This window comes from Zonotrichia albicollis, chromosome 5, assembly GCF_047830755.1.
Source record: "Zonotrichia albicollis isolate bZonAlb1 chromosome 5, bZonAlb1.hap1, whole genome shotgun sequence".
In the NCBI taxonomy this organism is placed as follows: Eukaryota; Metazoa; Chordata; class Aves; order Passeriformes; family Passerellidae; genus Zonotrichia; species Zonotrichia albicollis.
In genome coordinates, this window is record NC_133823.1 from 27,477,976 (window position 1) to 27,496,246 (window position 18,271).

An 18,271-nucleotide genomic window follows, 5' to 3' on the forward strand; every position below is an offset into this window, starting at 1 on the left:
TGAAGATATAAAATCCCTCTGCAATTGTCACAAATACACACAATGTTTCCAGAATCTAAATCTGTGTACTACATTACGGTTTCCAAGGCCAGCAATGACTGTACATATGAAGAGAATGTGAACTAATCCAGTGAGATGAATGATTCTAGAGGAGTTCTATGGAAAAAACCTGTTCCTAAAGTTTACATTTTAAATGAGAGTAGCCAAATAATTAGGACTCAACTTATGGTTCTGTATTATATTGAATCCCATTTTTATTATAATTTAAAGGATAAGAATTAACAGTACCACTTTATTGCTGCAAAAGGATATGGCAAGAATATTGAATGGCCTTAGTACTGTATACTTGGTAAAAAGCATTCAGATATCTGAAGAGAAATAATTATTCTAGATTTATTTGGTATTAAAGGGTGCTATCCACCATGATAATGACACAATGCCTCTTTTTTCCCAGCTGCTATGAAGGGCAGCTTAATATTCCAGTCTCATCTCTGTATTTGTTAGTCTGCCTCCTTCCTATTATCTTAAAACTGTTTTTAAAACCTTCCATCAGGACTTTAATTGCCTGTGTAATCTTTTCTCCCATTCCATACATGCAAAAGCAAACCTATAAACAAAATTAGGCTGAATTATAACCACAATTACATTATGCATAAGAACTTCACAGATTCAAGAGGAATACAACTGAGATTTTTATTCTTCCAAGTCAGAGATCCTATCTCTTGCTTATAATGATGTATCTTATTTAATTCAATGAATATTAACTTCAAAAAGGGATTACAGATATTCTAAATATTCAGAGGCCCTGAATTTTCTAAAGGATTTTTAAAAGCAGGGTGAGGAATATGACAGATGACTGTCTCTTGAGGCTCTGTGAAGGCTTCATTAACAATTCCACTCAAGAAAAGCAATTTTAGTACAGCATGATAAGAATATCCACACTCACTGTGACAGTTCATGAATCCTCCCTGCAAACAATTCATTAACTTTGTCTGACATTTGGAAATTTTTAAATAAATATTGTTTTTTTAATTGACTAACTCTCATACACACTATTTCCAATCATACCACTTGAACCAGACAGAATGACTGGCCATTAAGAATAACAACAGCTTCATTGAGAGAGATTGATTAAAGTCAGTAAAGAGTTTTCTCCTGCTTGTCCACAAGGAGGAAGTGGAGAGAGCAGAGAACACCCAAGCAAGAAATATTCACTGAGCAGATAAAACATAAGCTTAAAAAGCTTTGAAAGAAAAGCCTACAGAGGGGGCAATCTCAGACATTTTCAGAGAGCAGAAAGAAGGTGGCCTTATTTAGCTGGAGACACATAAGTTCACATGGGAACAAAATGTCAGAAAAGCTTTGTAATGAAGAAAAGCCGGAAAGTGCAGAAGCCAAGAGGAGCTGGGCTGAATCCCAATAGTCACATGAAAGACTTATGATATCTTCAGAAGGTGCTTAGAGACCCCACAGAGATTCAGATTCCAGGGGCTCAAAGAATGAATGGCCAAATGAAATAAATCCCTAACACATAAGCCAGTGAAATGTCCCACCAGAGAAGGAACTCCACCGGCAACCCCAGTTAACCTGTATGTTATTAAAAAGAAAAAAAAACAGAATGAATTCATGTGCAAGTCCATGAGCCAAGAGAAACATAGATGGTTAGTCCTCAGAGCAAGAAGATGAGATTTTAACAGCTGCAAAGTGTTGAGCTAATGCTTCAGAGGATATTCTGCTGTTTGGTGGATTCTTTCCCTCAGCATCACATGGAATAAAGCTGAGTATCTGCTCTAGGTCTTCTTGGCCCCAGGACTGGACTTGAAGATATACACAGAGAATTACCATGCTCTTGGAGAAAGAATATCACTAGGAATCATTTCTTTATAAGAAGCCTTGACTTCTCAGAGACTCATAAGCCAATGAAAACAGCCAAGCCATTGGACTTGAATGTTTCAGACCATATAATTACCACTTAAGTTTAAATTAAATGGAGGAATGAACAACAGTTAGCCTGTATCTCAAAGTTTATGTGATAAATACATAATACTTAAATGAGCAGTTAACACAGACCAAAAAATCCTGGAGGGTTTGAGAAATGTATGAGGTATGAGAAAAGCCTAGCACTTCAATTAATCACTGAAGTGATATTTTTTATATTAAAAAACACAGGTATTTCTGGACAGAAGAAAATGAAGAGAAATGTGTGTCTCAAGATGAAATGAGAGCATGCTGTTAAAACTGGCCATTTTAATTGGCCATTGGGGAAGGAGTACCTTCCCCACTTCCGCTATCAGCAGTGACTGTGGCCAGCATAACTACAGTGAGGACACAACAGGTCCTCACAAATAAAATTCAAACTGCATTCCAAGTGGGAGGACCCAATATAGAATTATTATAAAACAGACAAATCAAACTGCAAGCCTGCAGCCGTGACCATTCTAGATCTTAACAAAACAATCTCTCTAAAAAAAAATCAAATGGAGGGACTACTAGAAAAGGAGAAAAACTGAATGTGGCAACTACAATCCTATCAGCCTGACTTAAACAGACTATTAGAACAACTTTCAAGGAATAAAGACAGAAAGGAAGACAAAACATTTGTCAAGTACTTCAGTATCTTTCCAATAACAGATTTTCTCTAGGCACAGAAGAAAGCTGATCTGTATTTAATAAAGCAACCAATAGAAATCACATTTCTTTACATACTACTTAGTAGAGATAGCACAACTTTTAGTCAAAGAGTTATATTTTATAAAATTAGGTAAAGAAGGAACCAAAACAAGTTGTCTCGAAAAAGGGAATTAACAAATATGTTGTATTGATAACCAGCTTGTTAAATCTATTAATTAACCAGAAAAACAAAACAGAACATAAGCAACTCGATTAACATTCACTAATTCCTGAAACTAGAAAGCACTATCAGTGTAGGAGATCAAGAGGATCTTTATACAGAAGAACAAGAAGACTGAAGTAATAAATATAGAATGACAATATATGAAATTACATACCAACAAACAAACTAATATCTCTTGCTGTGACCTGGGAATTTATTCATTGAAAACTGAAGAAAATAACCCCAAACATGGATGACTATAAGTTAAAGAGATCCAGCCTAAAAAAAAGATAAATGCAAACTGATTTAGGTGAGATGTTACCCCTTAAGTACTAACCTTCCTCTGCAAATAACTTGTCCACTTAAAAAACGCTGAATATAGATGTTGGAGCAGAGAGGTCCTGATGCTGTTGAGTCCGGGATGGAAAGAAAGACTCCAGTCTTCAGGTGGATCAGAAGGGAAAGGCATTTAATGAAAGCAGCAGGTCTTTTATAATGTGACTCGCTAAGGTGATACTGAATTGGTCTCAAAGTAGAAATATCTCACACTGTTGGTGACTATGAATAGCACACTGGGGAGAACCATATCTATAAACAATTGTTACAGAAAGAGAGATAATAATTGTTTTAATTATTTTCCTCTAAAATTTCCAGGCTCAGCCTGGGGACAAATCATCTCTGTTCTTTCTTCAGCTGAACTGAGAATATCCACAAGGTCCAGTGGTCTGACTAGAGCCAGTGATCTGATGAAAACACCTGCCTGACCATGTATTTCAGAAGGCACAGCAGTTCTGGTATGTTTCCCAGAAATGTGGGGTAGGCAAGGGGAGGTTTAGTCACTGGGAGCCTCTGGGGATGGTGGGTACTGAGATTTGCACCTGATAATCCCTACCAATGTTTCTAATTTTCATCCATACTTTCAAGGAAAAATTACCATGATTAGTGCATGCTCATAGGCCTGAAACATGGTTTCCATTAGAAGCAATTAGCAAGAATGATGGCACAGCATGAAATCAAAATCTCAAAGAGTGCACAATAAATGGCCTCCAATAAGATGTAATAGACATAGAAAACATTTGTGCTTCCTGGCGATTTCTGAACATGGCATTTCAACAACGTTTAGAAACCGAGGGATAACTTGTGTCCCACAACCACAGTGTTCTGGAAATTTAACACATGGTCTAGTCTAACTCCCAAATACTGGCTAGAGTCTTCCTTTCAGACAAACATTTCTGAAAATTAAAAGCAGTTAGCCTTCCAAAAAGTCTGTTTCAACTGTCAGGTCTTTCCCCCATCCTCAGATACAGGCACAAGTGAGTATTAAAATAAAATTTTAAAAACCCAACCAAAATTTTGATTAGTTTTGAGAAAATGTAAACATTACTTCTTTAATTGAATATTACAAACCTAAGAGACCTAGGGTTTGTTTTTTTATCAATGGAAAGTGAACACAAAAGCAGTCTGGTATCATAGCAAAATCATTATAAAGCTATACCCCTGCCAAAATTATTGCTAAAGACACCAACTTCAAAGACAGCTAAAAAAGGAAAAGAAACAAATTCCAGGATATGGAATTTTCCTTTCATAGTAGCAAAAGAGAGCAAACTAACAAACAAGAGCCAAATACATGGGGGGTTGCCATTCTTCTTTCTTTTGAAAACCAGAATGAAATGCTCTCTCTTAGATCCTTTAAAAGTTACACAAATCTAAAACTAAAGGAGAAAGAATTTTCTAACTTGTGACTTCATTTTCAATGTAATCTTTTGGGGAAAATAATTATTCTACTATTACTAGACACAGTAACACATTGTTTTGAAATGTGTTACATTAAGAAGGGGTTCTGGGCTCTGGGAAAGCAGGTCATATTTAGTTTGTTTAGTATTAGTTTGTTTCATCCCCTTGCTCCTACAGGGCACGCACACAGCATTCTCTTCCTCTCAGAAACCCACAGACACACATTAAACTAACTGGGATTTTAAAAATGCAGAAAACCTGAAAATCCCCCCAAAGGACAAGCTGTGGCTGATTTCATTGCAGAATATGTTCCTGAGCTCCCTGTATGTTTGAACAACTGAAGTTTTTTGAAAAGATGCTCCCAATTCTCCCCACTGTCTCTCAACTTGTCCAGCTACCAGCTGGAGTGATGTTGTTGTATAGTCTTACTATAGACCTACACAAGCACAAGGCAGAGGCAGGAAACACCAGATTTTGTCTACTTTAAAACCCATCATTACCAACCCTTGTGGTCTGATTCAATAGACAATGTTCAATTCAAGTAATTTTTGCCCCATCCTTCTTTTGCACCATGAGCTGGAGACTAGATCCTGATGGGGCTCCAAACACCAAGTGACCCTTGGTACTACTGGTGCTGAACAGCTACCCCAGAGCTTCACTGGAATAACCACACGTGTAAGCACAGTATGCTCCAAAGCATCCAAAGTGATTTATTTTCTCAAAATGCTGTAAATCAGGTTCTCTTGCATGTCTTCATGAGCAGCAGCAGCAGTACAGTACACAAAACAGGTTTTGAGTGTTTTGTGTACTATACTGAGCAAGTGCTGAGTTGGTGCTTTACGGTCACTGCTTCCCTTCCCCTGAATGTAACTGCAAATTCTAAAGTCTAAACCCTGATTGATACATGTATGTAGATGAATGTATTTTCCAGTGGTACACCAAAAACCCTATCTATACCACATGCACTTATGGTCCCATGCATGGCTTAAATATTAACAGAGGGATGGATAATCCCTCTTTCCTAGAGATTATTCTCTTCCATTTGGGAGCATCTTAAGACAATCTTTTCAGAAGAGAATAACAGACATGCTTTATTGAGTCCATGTCCATGTAAACACACATTAATCCTACAGAAATGTCAATTAAGCATCTTAGTGATCAAAGTACCAAACTGAAATGTATCTATAAAATTACCTAATTAATAAAAATGCAATAGCCTATCCAATGATTAATGAAATAAACTTAAGTAAAAATAATTAGGTGTCTATGTATCTATGCAGTGTTTAATATGTGACCTTACTGGTGTAAAGAAGCAGAGATGAAGCTATCAATATATCTGTGACAGCCTATGAGAAAACAGTTGCATGCAAATAACAGGTTTAATATTAATGCCACAATACAGAAGGACACATGGAAGAAAAGACTTTCGTAAATCATTACTTTGGTATGTCTGGACATGAGCTCAAAATTCAAAGCAGGATAAACTGAATGTGTAGGATAAAATTCTATTAATTGGGGGTTTATGCAACTGAAAACAAAAGGTCATGTAGAAGGTAATGCACCAGAAGCAGAATGCAGTCATCTCCACAGTTTCTTTGACTGGTAAGATACATCCAGTTCCTTGGACACTGCAGTAACCATATGTGTTTGTTTATAACTGTTGAAAAAAGAGCATACACAAGTTGTTTGTCTCACATCTGTTTAGCCAGACATGAGCTAAAAACTGCCCTTCCTGGTGCCCCTTTCCCAGTATCAGATGTAGGCACAAGTCAGTGGAAGTGGAGCAGACAAAGGCATGACAACCTAATTCGCTGCATGAAGGAAGTAGCTGGGGACAAGGAGGGGGAAGGGGAGACATAAACACTTTACACAAGGTCAGTGCAGGAGATTGAGACATCTGTCAGGGCTGGAAGTTAGTACATTTGCTTTTATTACAGCCAATAATGTTAGTACTGCAACAGTTTATGCTGAAAGCAGTGCAGCCTGTGAGCATAACTACATAGGCACAACTACCCTGATTTTTTATTTTAAATCATTTCCCCAGGAAATGGAACTAGTAAAGTCTGGCATAAATGTAATGCTTGTTTTCATTTAGTTCTGAGAACAGGAAGAGAGAGAATGTAGAGCTGCATCTCTAACATACTTTCAGTAATAGAATGAAAACCTACTTCTAAACAAAGCACTTCAAAGCATTTCAAAGTCCATAGATTTGACCCATCCAGAGTAACCCAAGTTATCAATGGGGTTGGATTTGACCCATCCAGAGTAACCCAAGTTATCAATTGTCCGTCCCTTAAAACAATGTTCTCCTAACTCTCCCTGTCAGATGCTACAATGAAGCTTAGGTTGTACTGTCAAGTCCACCCACTTAAAGAAAGCCCGGTTAAAACTTTCTTTATCCTATTTCATTTAAATAGGATTAACTGAGGAATATGATTTGACTCCATACACAACACAACCAGTAACCCACCTACTTTGGTACATATTTCCTGCCTCCACCCTAAAAACACTTAACAAGTATTCAGAGGAGTCAGCAGAGATTTTATATCCGAGCATATCCAGCCAGCACACAGGTCCTTACAAAGATCCCTTCTGCATTAGAGTGCACTAGTAGTTCCTGTAAATCCTTACAGTTACTACATTTGGCCAACCATGTGTTAGAAAGAATACAGCTATTTAATCACCTGCAGATTATTTAAATATAATATAAAATTATATACACAAGTTTATATAGGAGAGTAGCTCAGTACAAAGAGGTGAGAAGTTGCTGCACATCTTCTGTTGCAATGCTAAATATACCACCACTCTTCAGGCATGACAGAAATCCCTTGCAATTCAATATTCTGAGAAGAATTATTTCACCTAAGTGCCAATGAAATTAATGATTTTGTACAGCTTCTTATATACTTGTCTCAAAGAGCTTAGAACTGATTGAATGAACCGTGATTTATGAGCATCATTTTAAAAATCCATTACTCCTCCTGAAAGAAGTGCCTTTTTACACAGATTAGTATGCTTTTCTCATAGACTGAGAAAGGCACTATCCTCTATTAATTCTGTAACATGTGAACTTTCTTCTGTTACATTTCCTTTATAAACAACACTTGATTTTATATTTTCACCAGTGGCACGTTTCAGCATTTGGTGTTAAAAGAGTAGCTGCTGGCCAGATGCTTTTTATTTTTTTCAGCTAACATGAAGGAGTACTGGAAATTAATTGAGAGGTGATACAGCAGATGTGAAATCAAAAGGAGTTGGACCAACATCCTCTTTGTCTCTAGGTTGAGAGCAAAAGGTGCTTTCTCCTGGAGTAGGCAGCTGATTGACACATCCACCACCACAACATGTTAAGGTCAAATGATACTTGGGAAATGCTGACGTGAGGGCTAGGTAATTTCATTAAAATTAAAATGAAAAAAATCCATTCAGGGTTACAAATGTGCACAAGCTACCTTGCCTGGGATGTCCTGAGACTGAAAATGGTCAAACACCAAGAATCCATGACGGAAAATGTCACGTTTGCCCTGTTCTTGCACTCATCCAGGGTGTATGCTTTTAGCTTCTAAAACAAGAAGGATATGGGGCTAGATGGGAAATTTATTGGTCTGATACAATACATATAATGACTGCTGCATATAACGCCTGCCCCAAATGAGCTGTGTGATATTTTACCCCAAGAGTTTTGTTAGCTGATATCTCTGCTTCCATGCTGTTTACACCTGCAGCAGGATTTGAACAATCAGCTGGACAGAGAGCCCCATTCCTCACTACAGAAGTGTTCACAATAGTTTGACACTCAATGTGGAGTACAGATCACTCCGACAAATTTAAAAGAAAAATGCAGACTCTGGAAATCATTGATTTTTTTTTCAGCATGCAACTAGAAGTTTGTTTTCAGGAATGAAATGAGCCATGAAGTAAAATTAAAAGGCTCATCCTGCTGCATGTCAATCTGCTTGCATAGTAAGGTGGAATTTAGGGATTCCTAACTCATTTGTTTCCCAATGCTTTAAAGTCTTCCAGGAAAGACTGAGCATTCTGCTCACCCACCAATTCATGAAAATCTGTGAGGACAATAAAATGCCATTAATATTTGATAAATTGACAGAACCAACCATATCCATCCATATACAGATTTTTAATAATTTGCTCTAGTGTACTATAAGACAACTGCTGATGCCAATTCTTTGTATAAAAGTGAACGCCAGCAAAATCCATCCATTTCTGAATTGGGATGACTTCCATTTAAAAAAGTAGTTCAGGACCATTACTCCAGAAGGTCAATGGCTATAAATGAACTCTTGCTGGACACTTAACAGAAATGTTATTCATTACGCTGCATAAAAATCTAAAAATTTAACAGCCAAAGGTATTCAAGAACTCTGTCTTTGCCACGGGTGCTCTGAGTAGACTATTAACTAATATTTTAATACACAGCTCTCTGCAATATAAAGTCTATGATTAAGACTTTTTAATATCATTACTCCTTTTCCATAGTTAGGGACACATCTAATTTCTCTAACAAGAATATTACATATGCTCGCATTCTATCACAGCTATAGACTGAAATATGCAGAAAATTTTGGACTTACATAAACTTTCAAAACTTCCCTCTTTCCAGACCCAGTTTGCTGACATCAATTAAAAGATTTTCCTGAGAACTGGGAAAAAAAAGGTAATTTACTGCCAAAACTTTTTAAAAGTTTTTGTTCTTAAACTTTAACATAATTTTTAATTCTCAAATAAAAGCCAAATGTTTCCGTGTCAATGTGTTTTTGATGTTTCAATATTTCATATGTTCTCAAAATCATGGATTAAAGTAGCAAACAGCTGTAGATTTATTACACAGATGGGGGGCAATTACCTTTGGAGAACTGTTTTTTTGCAGGTGTTAGACACTGAAAATTTAACACTTGCCACATTTAAGAGTAACCACAAACTAAGAGAAGCAAAGTGAAAGGCTTCCAATATCAATTTCCCAGGATCAGAGCTTCTTAAATCTATAAAGCACCCATTCAATGTCAGATAAGGATTGCATCAAGGAGCAGAGTCTCATTCTTACATATGCTTTAATTATTAAATGGAACAGTTTTTCTATTTTTAAAATGCTAAAAGGCCACCATAAGAGAATTCTTAAGCAAAAGTATTTGGAGAATTCCAATTCACCTGAATTTACCTAAGGATTAAAATTATGTATTTTGGGGGTTGATTTTTTTTTTCTTCCTTCCTGCAATCAACTCAGCATGGCCATCTACTACGGCTGCACAGATTCAAAGAAACATCTATTTATCTCTGAGCCCAGACCACACACACTTCCTAAAGCTACATATTAATAGATCACAAAAAGCTGTGCATAGCTACAAAAACCGATTTTATATCCACAAAGCTATGATAAAATACTGACAATCTACTGAACAGCTTCTGGAGTGCAAAGAGATACTTGTTGTGAATTTAGAAATAAATAATTGCTACAAAATTACACATCTAACCGATAAATGATGACATGTTAACTGCTTTCAGATTCAGTATAAGAATAGAAATTGGATGAACAAGTAAATAGTTTGGTGTTATAGTTACAGATTAGATGACAAATTTCTTTGCTGTTGCTGTAGTTTAGTCTGGGGTTTGGTCTCTCTGTTGTCAACTGCATTAGTCTTAAAACACAGTAGCATTTCAAGTCAACAAAAAAAATCTGTCTTTTTTGCAGCTGACTTTAAATTGAATACAGTGAAAATAGGACCTGGAGAACTCAAGAAGCAGAGGAATTCATGGCATGACATCTTTAGCATCTTTCTGGCTTACCTCTAACAGGGATGGGTTGGATTTCATAACTCTTTAGAATTTGCATGAACCTTCTTTGCTGGCTTCATTTGTGCTTTTGGTAATTGCAGTGGGGCTTAAATGATCCAGAATCAAAACCACGAGGGAAAGGACTACCCTTTTATCTCCTTGTTTCAACATTCAGGGAAAGAAAAGGAAGAAAAATGTGGTCTGCAGCCAATGCTGGTGCTACCTGCTTAGTGTCTCCATGACAGATTACGGTCTCTAAGTCTCCATCCCTCAGAGCAGGGATGAATCCTCCATTCCTTTTTGTCCTCTTAGTTTTCCTTTTAATTTTGCAGAAGGCAGAGAAAAATTAGAAAAGATGCATGTTATACTGTCTTTTTAGAATTCTCTCTTTCTGCAAGTAGCTCTTGGAAATGTGTATTTCAAGAAAGTACAAATAACAACTCTCAAATATACTAAGCACTTAAAAATCCTCAAACCACATGCATCCTTCTTACATATATTATACCTTTAAATAGTATTTTCTAAAGTCTCACTGATTTATTATTCCACAATTCCTGGCATACCTAGATTAGCTTTAAGACCTTCAAACAAAATCTTTCTTTGATGTCATTGTATTTACAAACCTCCCACAATCTCAGCATCAGAAAGTCTATTATTTTTAAATAAAAGGAATAAACTACCCAGTAAGTTGAAACAGCCTCCTTAATGGATCAGAAAAGTACAAGTTCTCATAACACTGGAATGCATGTGATTCTCTATCATTTGCCAGATAACATATGTTTTTTTCTCTTCCTCTGCTCTTTCAGCGATGACTCTAAAGCCAATAAACATGAATTTTCTAATACACCATAAAAGAAAATAAATTTACTAAAAAGCTACTGACATGGCTGTTACTAATTCATGACAACATTCTTTTCAATATGCAATTACAGGTACATAACTTGTTAGACTTTTCATAAGAATGCACGTGCACTGTAAGAGAATGACCAACCCACATTTATACACCACAAGCTACAGCACACTCTGGCAGTGGAAGCAAGTTTAACCTACAAGCCCCAAACACATACAGAATGTACTATGCTATATAACTCAAAACAAACACCTTCATTAAGTTCAAAATTTGAGTTGAACTGACAGCTGTCACCATCACCAAACTGTTAAGCTTTGCAGAAGCCAGTAAGGGAAATACTCTTTTATGTAGGAGCCCATGGAGGATAAGAAAGAGAATGTGGTGTTTCCGTCCCATCTAGGTAAAAAACACCAGGCAAATTGATGCCAACATGATGTGCTGATTTCTCCTAATTCAGATAATGTTGCAGCCTGCTCAGAGACAGAAAGAGGAAGAAAAAATATTACCTTTCAATACTCTACTTCAGCTAGAAGACAGGAAATCCTGACAAATCTGGCACTACAGTACTATAATTACGAGATATATTGTGCTAAAGAGAACCTTAACAATGAGTATTGAGAAGCATTGCAATCACCAAAAAAAGCTTGAAAATAAAATTTGTAACTAGAATTAAACCTCTGTTATCAAGGCAGGTCTATGACAAAGCTTTTTTTCTTAATTCAGGATAAGTAAATGGCTCAGAAGAGAGACATTTTGCCACACCCCCTTACCCTTAGGCCACAGAGGTGCAGTTATCAAAGAGTTACACATCATCAGATGCTAAATCTACCTAAAATTGTCAAGCTCACACCAAAGAGTGCAGAAATAGGACATAATCACCACCATCACTCAACAGTCGATGGACATTTGTAATCACACTGGTCTTTGAGAAGGTACAGTAAGAAACACAGGAGAGCACTCAATGAGTTCTCACTCGTTCCTCCATCTTATTCCATTTCTGGGTCATGCTGAAGATCTTCAGGAAAATAGATTCTTATTATGCTGAAACATCATCATAATAACTGATTAAGGCCAGTGGCCACCCAAAACTAACATGCAGTACCTCTACATGAAGAAACCAGGATGTTGACACATCTGCAAAAATCAAAGCATTACTAAAATGTCTGCAGACATCACAAGTCACAAAGAGCGCTTCTGCTGCTTCCCTTTTAGTTACTGCAAATTGCCTTGATCTACAATTTATTTCTGGTTGTGTTCACTTTTACCTTCCTGTACCTTTTTTTTTAGGCATGCCACCAGTAATGCTTAAATTTTAACAAAGGTGTGTCTATAACAACTGGTAACAAACCAGAAGTTCAGTATCAAAATAGGCCAAAGTTAAACAAATGCTGTTAATGACTTCAAAATTCTACTTAGGTCTTTCACTGCATACATCTGCTCTACTTTCTAAAGTCTGATAACCCACTATTTTCCCACTGATTTTCCCTTTTCTTCATTTAACATTCTCCCATTTGGCTGCTCAGATTTCTGATCTCCTCCTGCATTACCTACCCTGAGGATGCAATATTTTATATGCAATATATTAATTAATGGCAACAAATACCATTTATTTGTCAGGATTCAGATTCTCCCTTACTGGTCAATCTGCACTGGAAGGCTGAGTCCTTTGTTCACAAGGAAAAGCCCAGACACATGCCCAGAACAAAGCAGTACTTCCAGAAGTGGTTGAAAAATATCTTTTAAGTACATGGTTAATTCTTCTAATTGGTGAATTCCTACAGACTAGGAGGAACCACTAATACAGACTTACATGCAAGTTGATCCATTTCACAGGACTAGCCCCCATTATGGGCTACATCTGTGGAGAGTAGGGGGGAAATGGAGATAACTTGAATGATCACTGTAGGAGTTCAAGATTTCCCAGAAGGAAAGAAATCCCCCATTATCCACATGCAGTCAAGAACATATGGGAACAAGTTGTGCAGCTATTTAATGGCTGGGTAGAGGCACAGCAAAGCACTAAGGCAGAAGGCTCTAGACAAACTGTGTACGAGGCAGTGGTTTGTCACCAGCTGGTCCCCAGACAAAGGTTACTGATGAACATGACTGCTTCAGTAATGCCCTCTGCTTGCAGAGGGAAAAGACTAGAGGGTTTAGAAGACTTCCAGATATCATGATTGTGACTCAAATATAAAACAAATGTTTATTACCACCTCCCAGGCTGTGGAGTAGAGGTAGATGTGACATGAGTAGCCTCCTCCAATATCTTGGTTTGTTTCCTATTCTCCAGGAGCAGCAGAAAACAGTACCATGGTTACCTCCTTCTCATGCTAGCTCTGAAGTTCATGAGCCCACCTGGAGCTGACTCATACCACAGACCCTGAAAAACAGCTTTGGCCAAACCAAAAACTATTTTCTACATTCTCATCACTCACTCCAACTCCTGCAGCAACATAAATGAAGCTGCCTGCTTCATGCTCACAATCTTTGAACAGAAGATTTCCTTTCCTGGGGGAAAAGGTACAAGAATTATTGTAGAAGGTGGACATGTTTAAAGTTTAGGCCCGCTACACAATGTAGAATTAAACTTGGACATCACTACAATGATCCTGGATTAAGCTGCAAGTAGAACCAGCTTCCTCTCCTGGCAGGCCATAGAATACTCACCTGCATGTCTCTCATGCCTCCTTCTCATTCATGTTTGGCTTTATTACTCCTGGTTCAATCATGACCAAGACATGACTATTTCTTTCTACTCTCTAAACAGGATTATGGCGGCATGGTGACACTTCCAAAATTCAGTGCACCGTGAGTGATATCCACGCCCACGACATCACAGTGCATGACAGGTGCAGCCCTAGAAAATCTGCGCTATTAATGCACCACAACATAAAAAAAAAAAAAAAAGTAAAATCACAGTTACAAGTTATTCGCTTTGAAACACTCAGAAACCCTTCGGGAGGCTTCCACCCGCTCCAATCGGAAGCAAACAGCCGCTGTCCGCCAGCCGGGCCGGGTGTGGGGCTGCGGCAGCGCTCCCTGCGGCCCCGCCGCCTTTCAGCACCACGGACGCCCGCGGCGGGGCCGGGGCTGCCGCACGCACTGCTCCGCACCGCCCCGGGACATCGCCGGCTCCTAAAATTATGTGGTTATTCTTCTCCTGGGCTTTCCTGGGGCCAGCGGTGCACGACGTTCTGGGGTCTCTTTGGGGTTTGGGTTTTTGGTGGTTTTTTTCCTCCATCGTGTTGAAAGAAAAAGAAAGGGCAGTGATGGGATTTTCTTTCTGGCTTGGGATACCAAATGAAAAACTCCATAAGCTCAACCTGCCCAAGGTTTTTTAGATTAAATTGTATTAGGGCTGTAAAAATTGTGTACTTTTTGAGCTCCGAGTAAAATTTGGAAAAAAGAGAAAAACTTATATAGGGAAGGAAACGCCTTTTGTTCCAATCAGCTACTGTCAAACCCAAAATATCACCAATGACTCCTGACTTGAAAAGAAAAAAAATAATTTAGTAGGTCACCCGAAGATAAAGACAGATTGAAGATAAAGACAACCTGAAGATAAAGACAGATTGATTTTTCATCAAATGTACTGAGGAAACACATTGCAGTTCTCCCTAGGTTTCCTCTTTAAGCAATGGTTTTTCCCAAATTCATGTAAGCTCTGCACCAACTCAGAAGCATTCACAGGCCCAACTGCTGTGAATTTTCTTCTGATGGAAAAGGCTTTGTTCATTTCAAAGGTATACATTCTGCAATGCTTTCCCAAGCTAAAAGCAAAAGGGCTCTCTGTCAATTTCTGGCTCTCCAAAGCCTCCCTTCAAGTTCACCTGCAAAGACTAAAAAGGGGTTTTTATGAACAACTAGAACTTTTTTCTCTATTAGAACTAATCAGTTTCTTCAAAGGCAGGGTGAGTTGATTCACATCGTTAGCTGGCAGCTCGGTAACCATCACAAAGGCCCTGACGTGCATGTTAATTGTGTGTTACACTGGCTGCCCTTCTCTCTGGCTGAGTTTGGGTCATGCTGCCCTCGGGACGGGTCCTACCGGCTCTCTGAACACCATCTCAAGTCCTCAGAAGTATCACAGCTGGTTTAACTCCCTCTGAGGTTTAACCAGAGCTGACACTTGACTCCCTCTGAAGACCTGAGCTGTGCTCATTACCCACGCTGCAAGTGTTACGGGACAAGGAGCGCTTGTGAGACTGGCGGTACGAGCTGACTAACTGCGCTCCAGCTGCCGCGCCCCCTGCTTCCCGCGGCAGTGCTGGAGAGCGGCGGCGGTGCCACGGAGCGCGGGCGTTCCAGGGCAGCGGCCCCGGGGGCCGGGCCGAGCGGGGCCGTGTGGGGCTCACCTGGAGGAGGCGGCGGCCGCGCGCGGCGTGCTCGGGCATGCGCGCTCGGTACACGGCGCGCTCGAAGTGCGGCTCGTTGTCGTTGGCGTCCTCCACGCGCACGCTGAGGCGGCACGCGGCGGCGCGCGGGGGGACGCCGCCGTCCCGCGCCACCACGCGCAGCTCCAGCGCCGCCTGCCGCTCCCGGTCTAGGCGCGCGCGGGTGCTGACGGCGCCGCTCCGCGCGTCGATGCGCAGCAGGGCCAGGGCGGCCGCGTCGCCCTCCAGCGCGTACCGCACCTCGGCGTTGGGCGAGCCCGGCTCGTCGGCGTCCGAGGCGCTGAGGCGGAGCACGGCGGTGCCGGGGGAGGCGGCCTCCGAGACGGCGGCGCGGTAGTGGGGCTGCGGGAACGCGGGCGTCTCGTCGTTGAGGTCGGCGACGCGCAGCAGCAGCGGCTCCTCGGCGGAGAGCGGCGGCGTGCCGCCGTCCGTGGCCACCAGCCGCAGCTCGTACAGGTCGCGGCTCTCGCGGTCCAGCGGCCCCGCCACGCAGAGGAAGAAGACGCCGGCCCCGGCCGTCCGCAAGGCGAAGGCGCCGTCGCCGCCCAGCAGGGCCAGCGCGATGCCGCCGCCGTCGCCCTCTGCGCCCTCCTCGTCGCCGCCCTCGTCGGCGTCCGAGACGGAGACTCGGGCCACGTAGTCGCCGGGCCGCGCCCCTTCGGAGACCCGTGGGCCGCCGGTCTCGGTGAGGTAGAGCAGACGGATGGAGGGCCGGTTGTCGTTCACGTCCAGCACGGCCACGGAGACGAGGACGCTGGAGACCTCGGGCTGGGCGCCGCCGTCCCGCGCCTCCACGACCAGGCGGTGCAGGGCCCGCGCCTCGCGGTCCAGCGGGCGGCGGAGGCGCAGGACGCCGCTGCGCTCCTCCACCGCGAAGTAGCCGTCGGGGTCGCTCTGCCGGCGATTGATGGCGTACCGCACCTCGCCGTTGGCGCCCAGGTCGGGGTCGGTGGCCCGCAGGCGGCAGACGGCGGTGCCCGGCGGCGCGTCCTCCCGCAGCCGCGCCCGGTATTCGCCGCGGCTGAAGGCGGGCGCGTTGTCGTTCTCGTCCAGCACCCGCACCGACACCCGCAGGCGGCCGCGTCGCCGCGGGCTGCCGCCGTCCCACGCCTCCACCACCAGCCGGTGGACGTCCGCCCGTTCGCGGTCCAGCCGCCGCAGCAGCACCAGCTCCAGCGGCTCCGGCCGCACATAGCGCAGCTGGAACAGCGGCGGCTCCCCCGCCGAGCCGCCCTCCTCCAGCAGCGCGTAGCCCTGCGTGCCGAAGCCGCCCGCGTCCGGGTCGCGGGCAGCCGGCAGGCGGAAAGCGGTGCCGGGGGGGCTGAGCTCGGAGATGTTGAGCTGCAGACTGTCCTTCGGGAAGCGCGGCGGGTGGTCGTTCACGTCGGTGACAGCGATCTCCACCTGCACCACCTCGCCGCGCAGCGTGGCCGCCGCGAAGCTGTAGCGCGCCCGCCGCTCCCGGTCCAGCCGCCGCGCCGTGCGGATGATGCCCGTCTCCGGCTGGACGTGGAAGTCCGCCAGCACTGCCGACTCGCCGCTCCCCTCCGACAGCAGGAAGCCCCCGGGCGGGTCCGAGCCCGGTGGCAGTCCTGCGCGGATGTCGCCCACCAACGTCTCGGCCGGCAGCCCCTCGTCCACTGCCAGGCTGAGGTTATACACCGGCGCCGCGCCGCCGCCCGCCGCGCACAGCCACAGCGGCAGCAGCAGCGCCAGAGCCCGTCCCGTCGGGGCAGCGCCGCCCTGCCCGGCCCGGCACCTGCCGGCCCGCAGCCGCCGCGCCATGCTTGGCCGCTAAGCCGGCATCGCGGGCAGCCCGCGCCCTGCTGCTCGCCACACGCAGGTGCCTCCGCCTCGCCGCCGCGGGAGCGACTCGGAACGCCGCCGCCGGGGATGGGAAGGACGAGCGTGTGCGAGGAGGCGGGAGAGCGGCTCCCGCCGCCGCCGCCCCGCGCAGCCCCCGCCCCGCCGCGCCCCCGCAGCCCTGGGGCCGCCGCCCACCCACCCACCCAGCGCCCGGGGGGGTGGCCGCGTCCCCCGCGCACGGACGTGTCGGGATGGGTCGGGATGGTGTGGCGCTGCTCCGCTGCCGCCCAGGATCCGGAGAAGCCTTCGCCGAAATTGATTACTCGGGGAATCAGCTGGCTTCCTGCTGGTGGGACAAAGCGTGACTAGCGCACGGACTGCCTCTAGATGCAGAGGCATGGCTCGTGAAGAACAGGAATTTAAATGAAACAGAAATCTGCGAGGATAAACGAGTTTGCACAATTCAGCAAGGATTTGTCTTGCCTTAATATTCTGGTCCTCATTTTCCATTAAAAGGCTTGCTTGTTATTCTAGCACTGGGTCAGTAAATAGCAACTCAGCATGGCAGGGAAGCATTTACCAGAAGTAAAGCTTTAAGTAAAAACTTCAATCAGTTTCAGCAAGACTGGAACTTCTTTCCTTTACCACTATTCCTCCAGTATCTATCTCAGAATGGTCTAAGAATAAGTGTTTTTCAATTACACCAAGAATAGACAGTGTCATATAAATGCTAAGTACCAGCCATCCATCTATCCATGAAAGCCAAGTACAGTACTTTAGTGGTTACTCGTCTCTTGCTGTTCCCACTGATCCTTTACAAACTTAACTTTAGCTTTCAGGCAAGAATCTAACAGCTGTTTAGAG

General features: G+C 43.2%; 1 protein-coding gene across 1 annotated transcript in view; it reads right to left on the reverse strand.

Moving 5' to 3' along the window:
- Positions 1-17,748, reverse strand: part of DCHS2 (dachsous cadherin-related 2) — a 112,206-nt gene extending 94,458 nt beyond the window's left edge. The window contains exon 1 of the mRNA XM_074541160.1: positions 15,563-17,748. Within this exon, the coding sequence (XP_074397261.1) occupies positions 15,563-17,386 (1,824 nt within the window). The 5' untranslated portion in view covers positions 17,387-17,748. The remainder of the gene's footprint in view (positions 1-15,562) is intronic.
- Between the last annotated feature and the right edge of the window lie 523 nt (positions 17,749-18,271).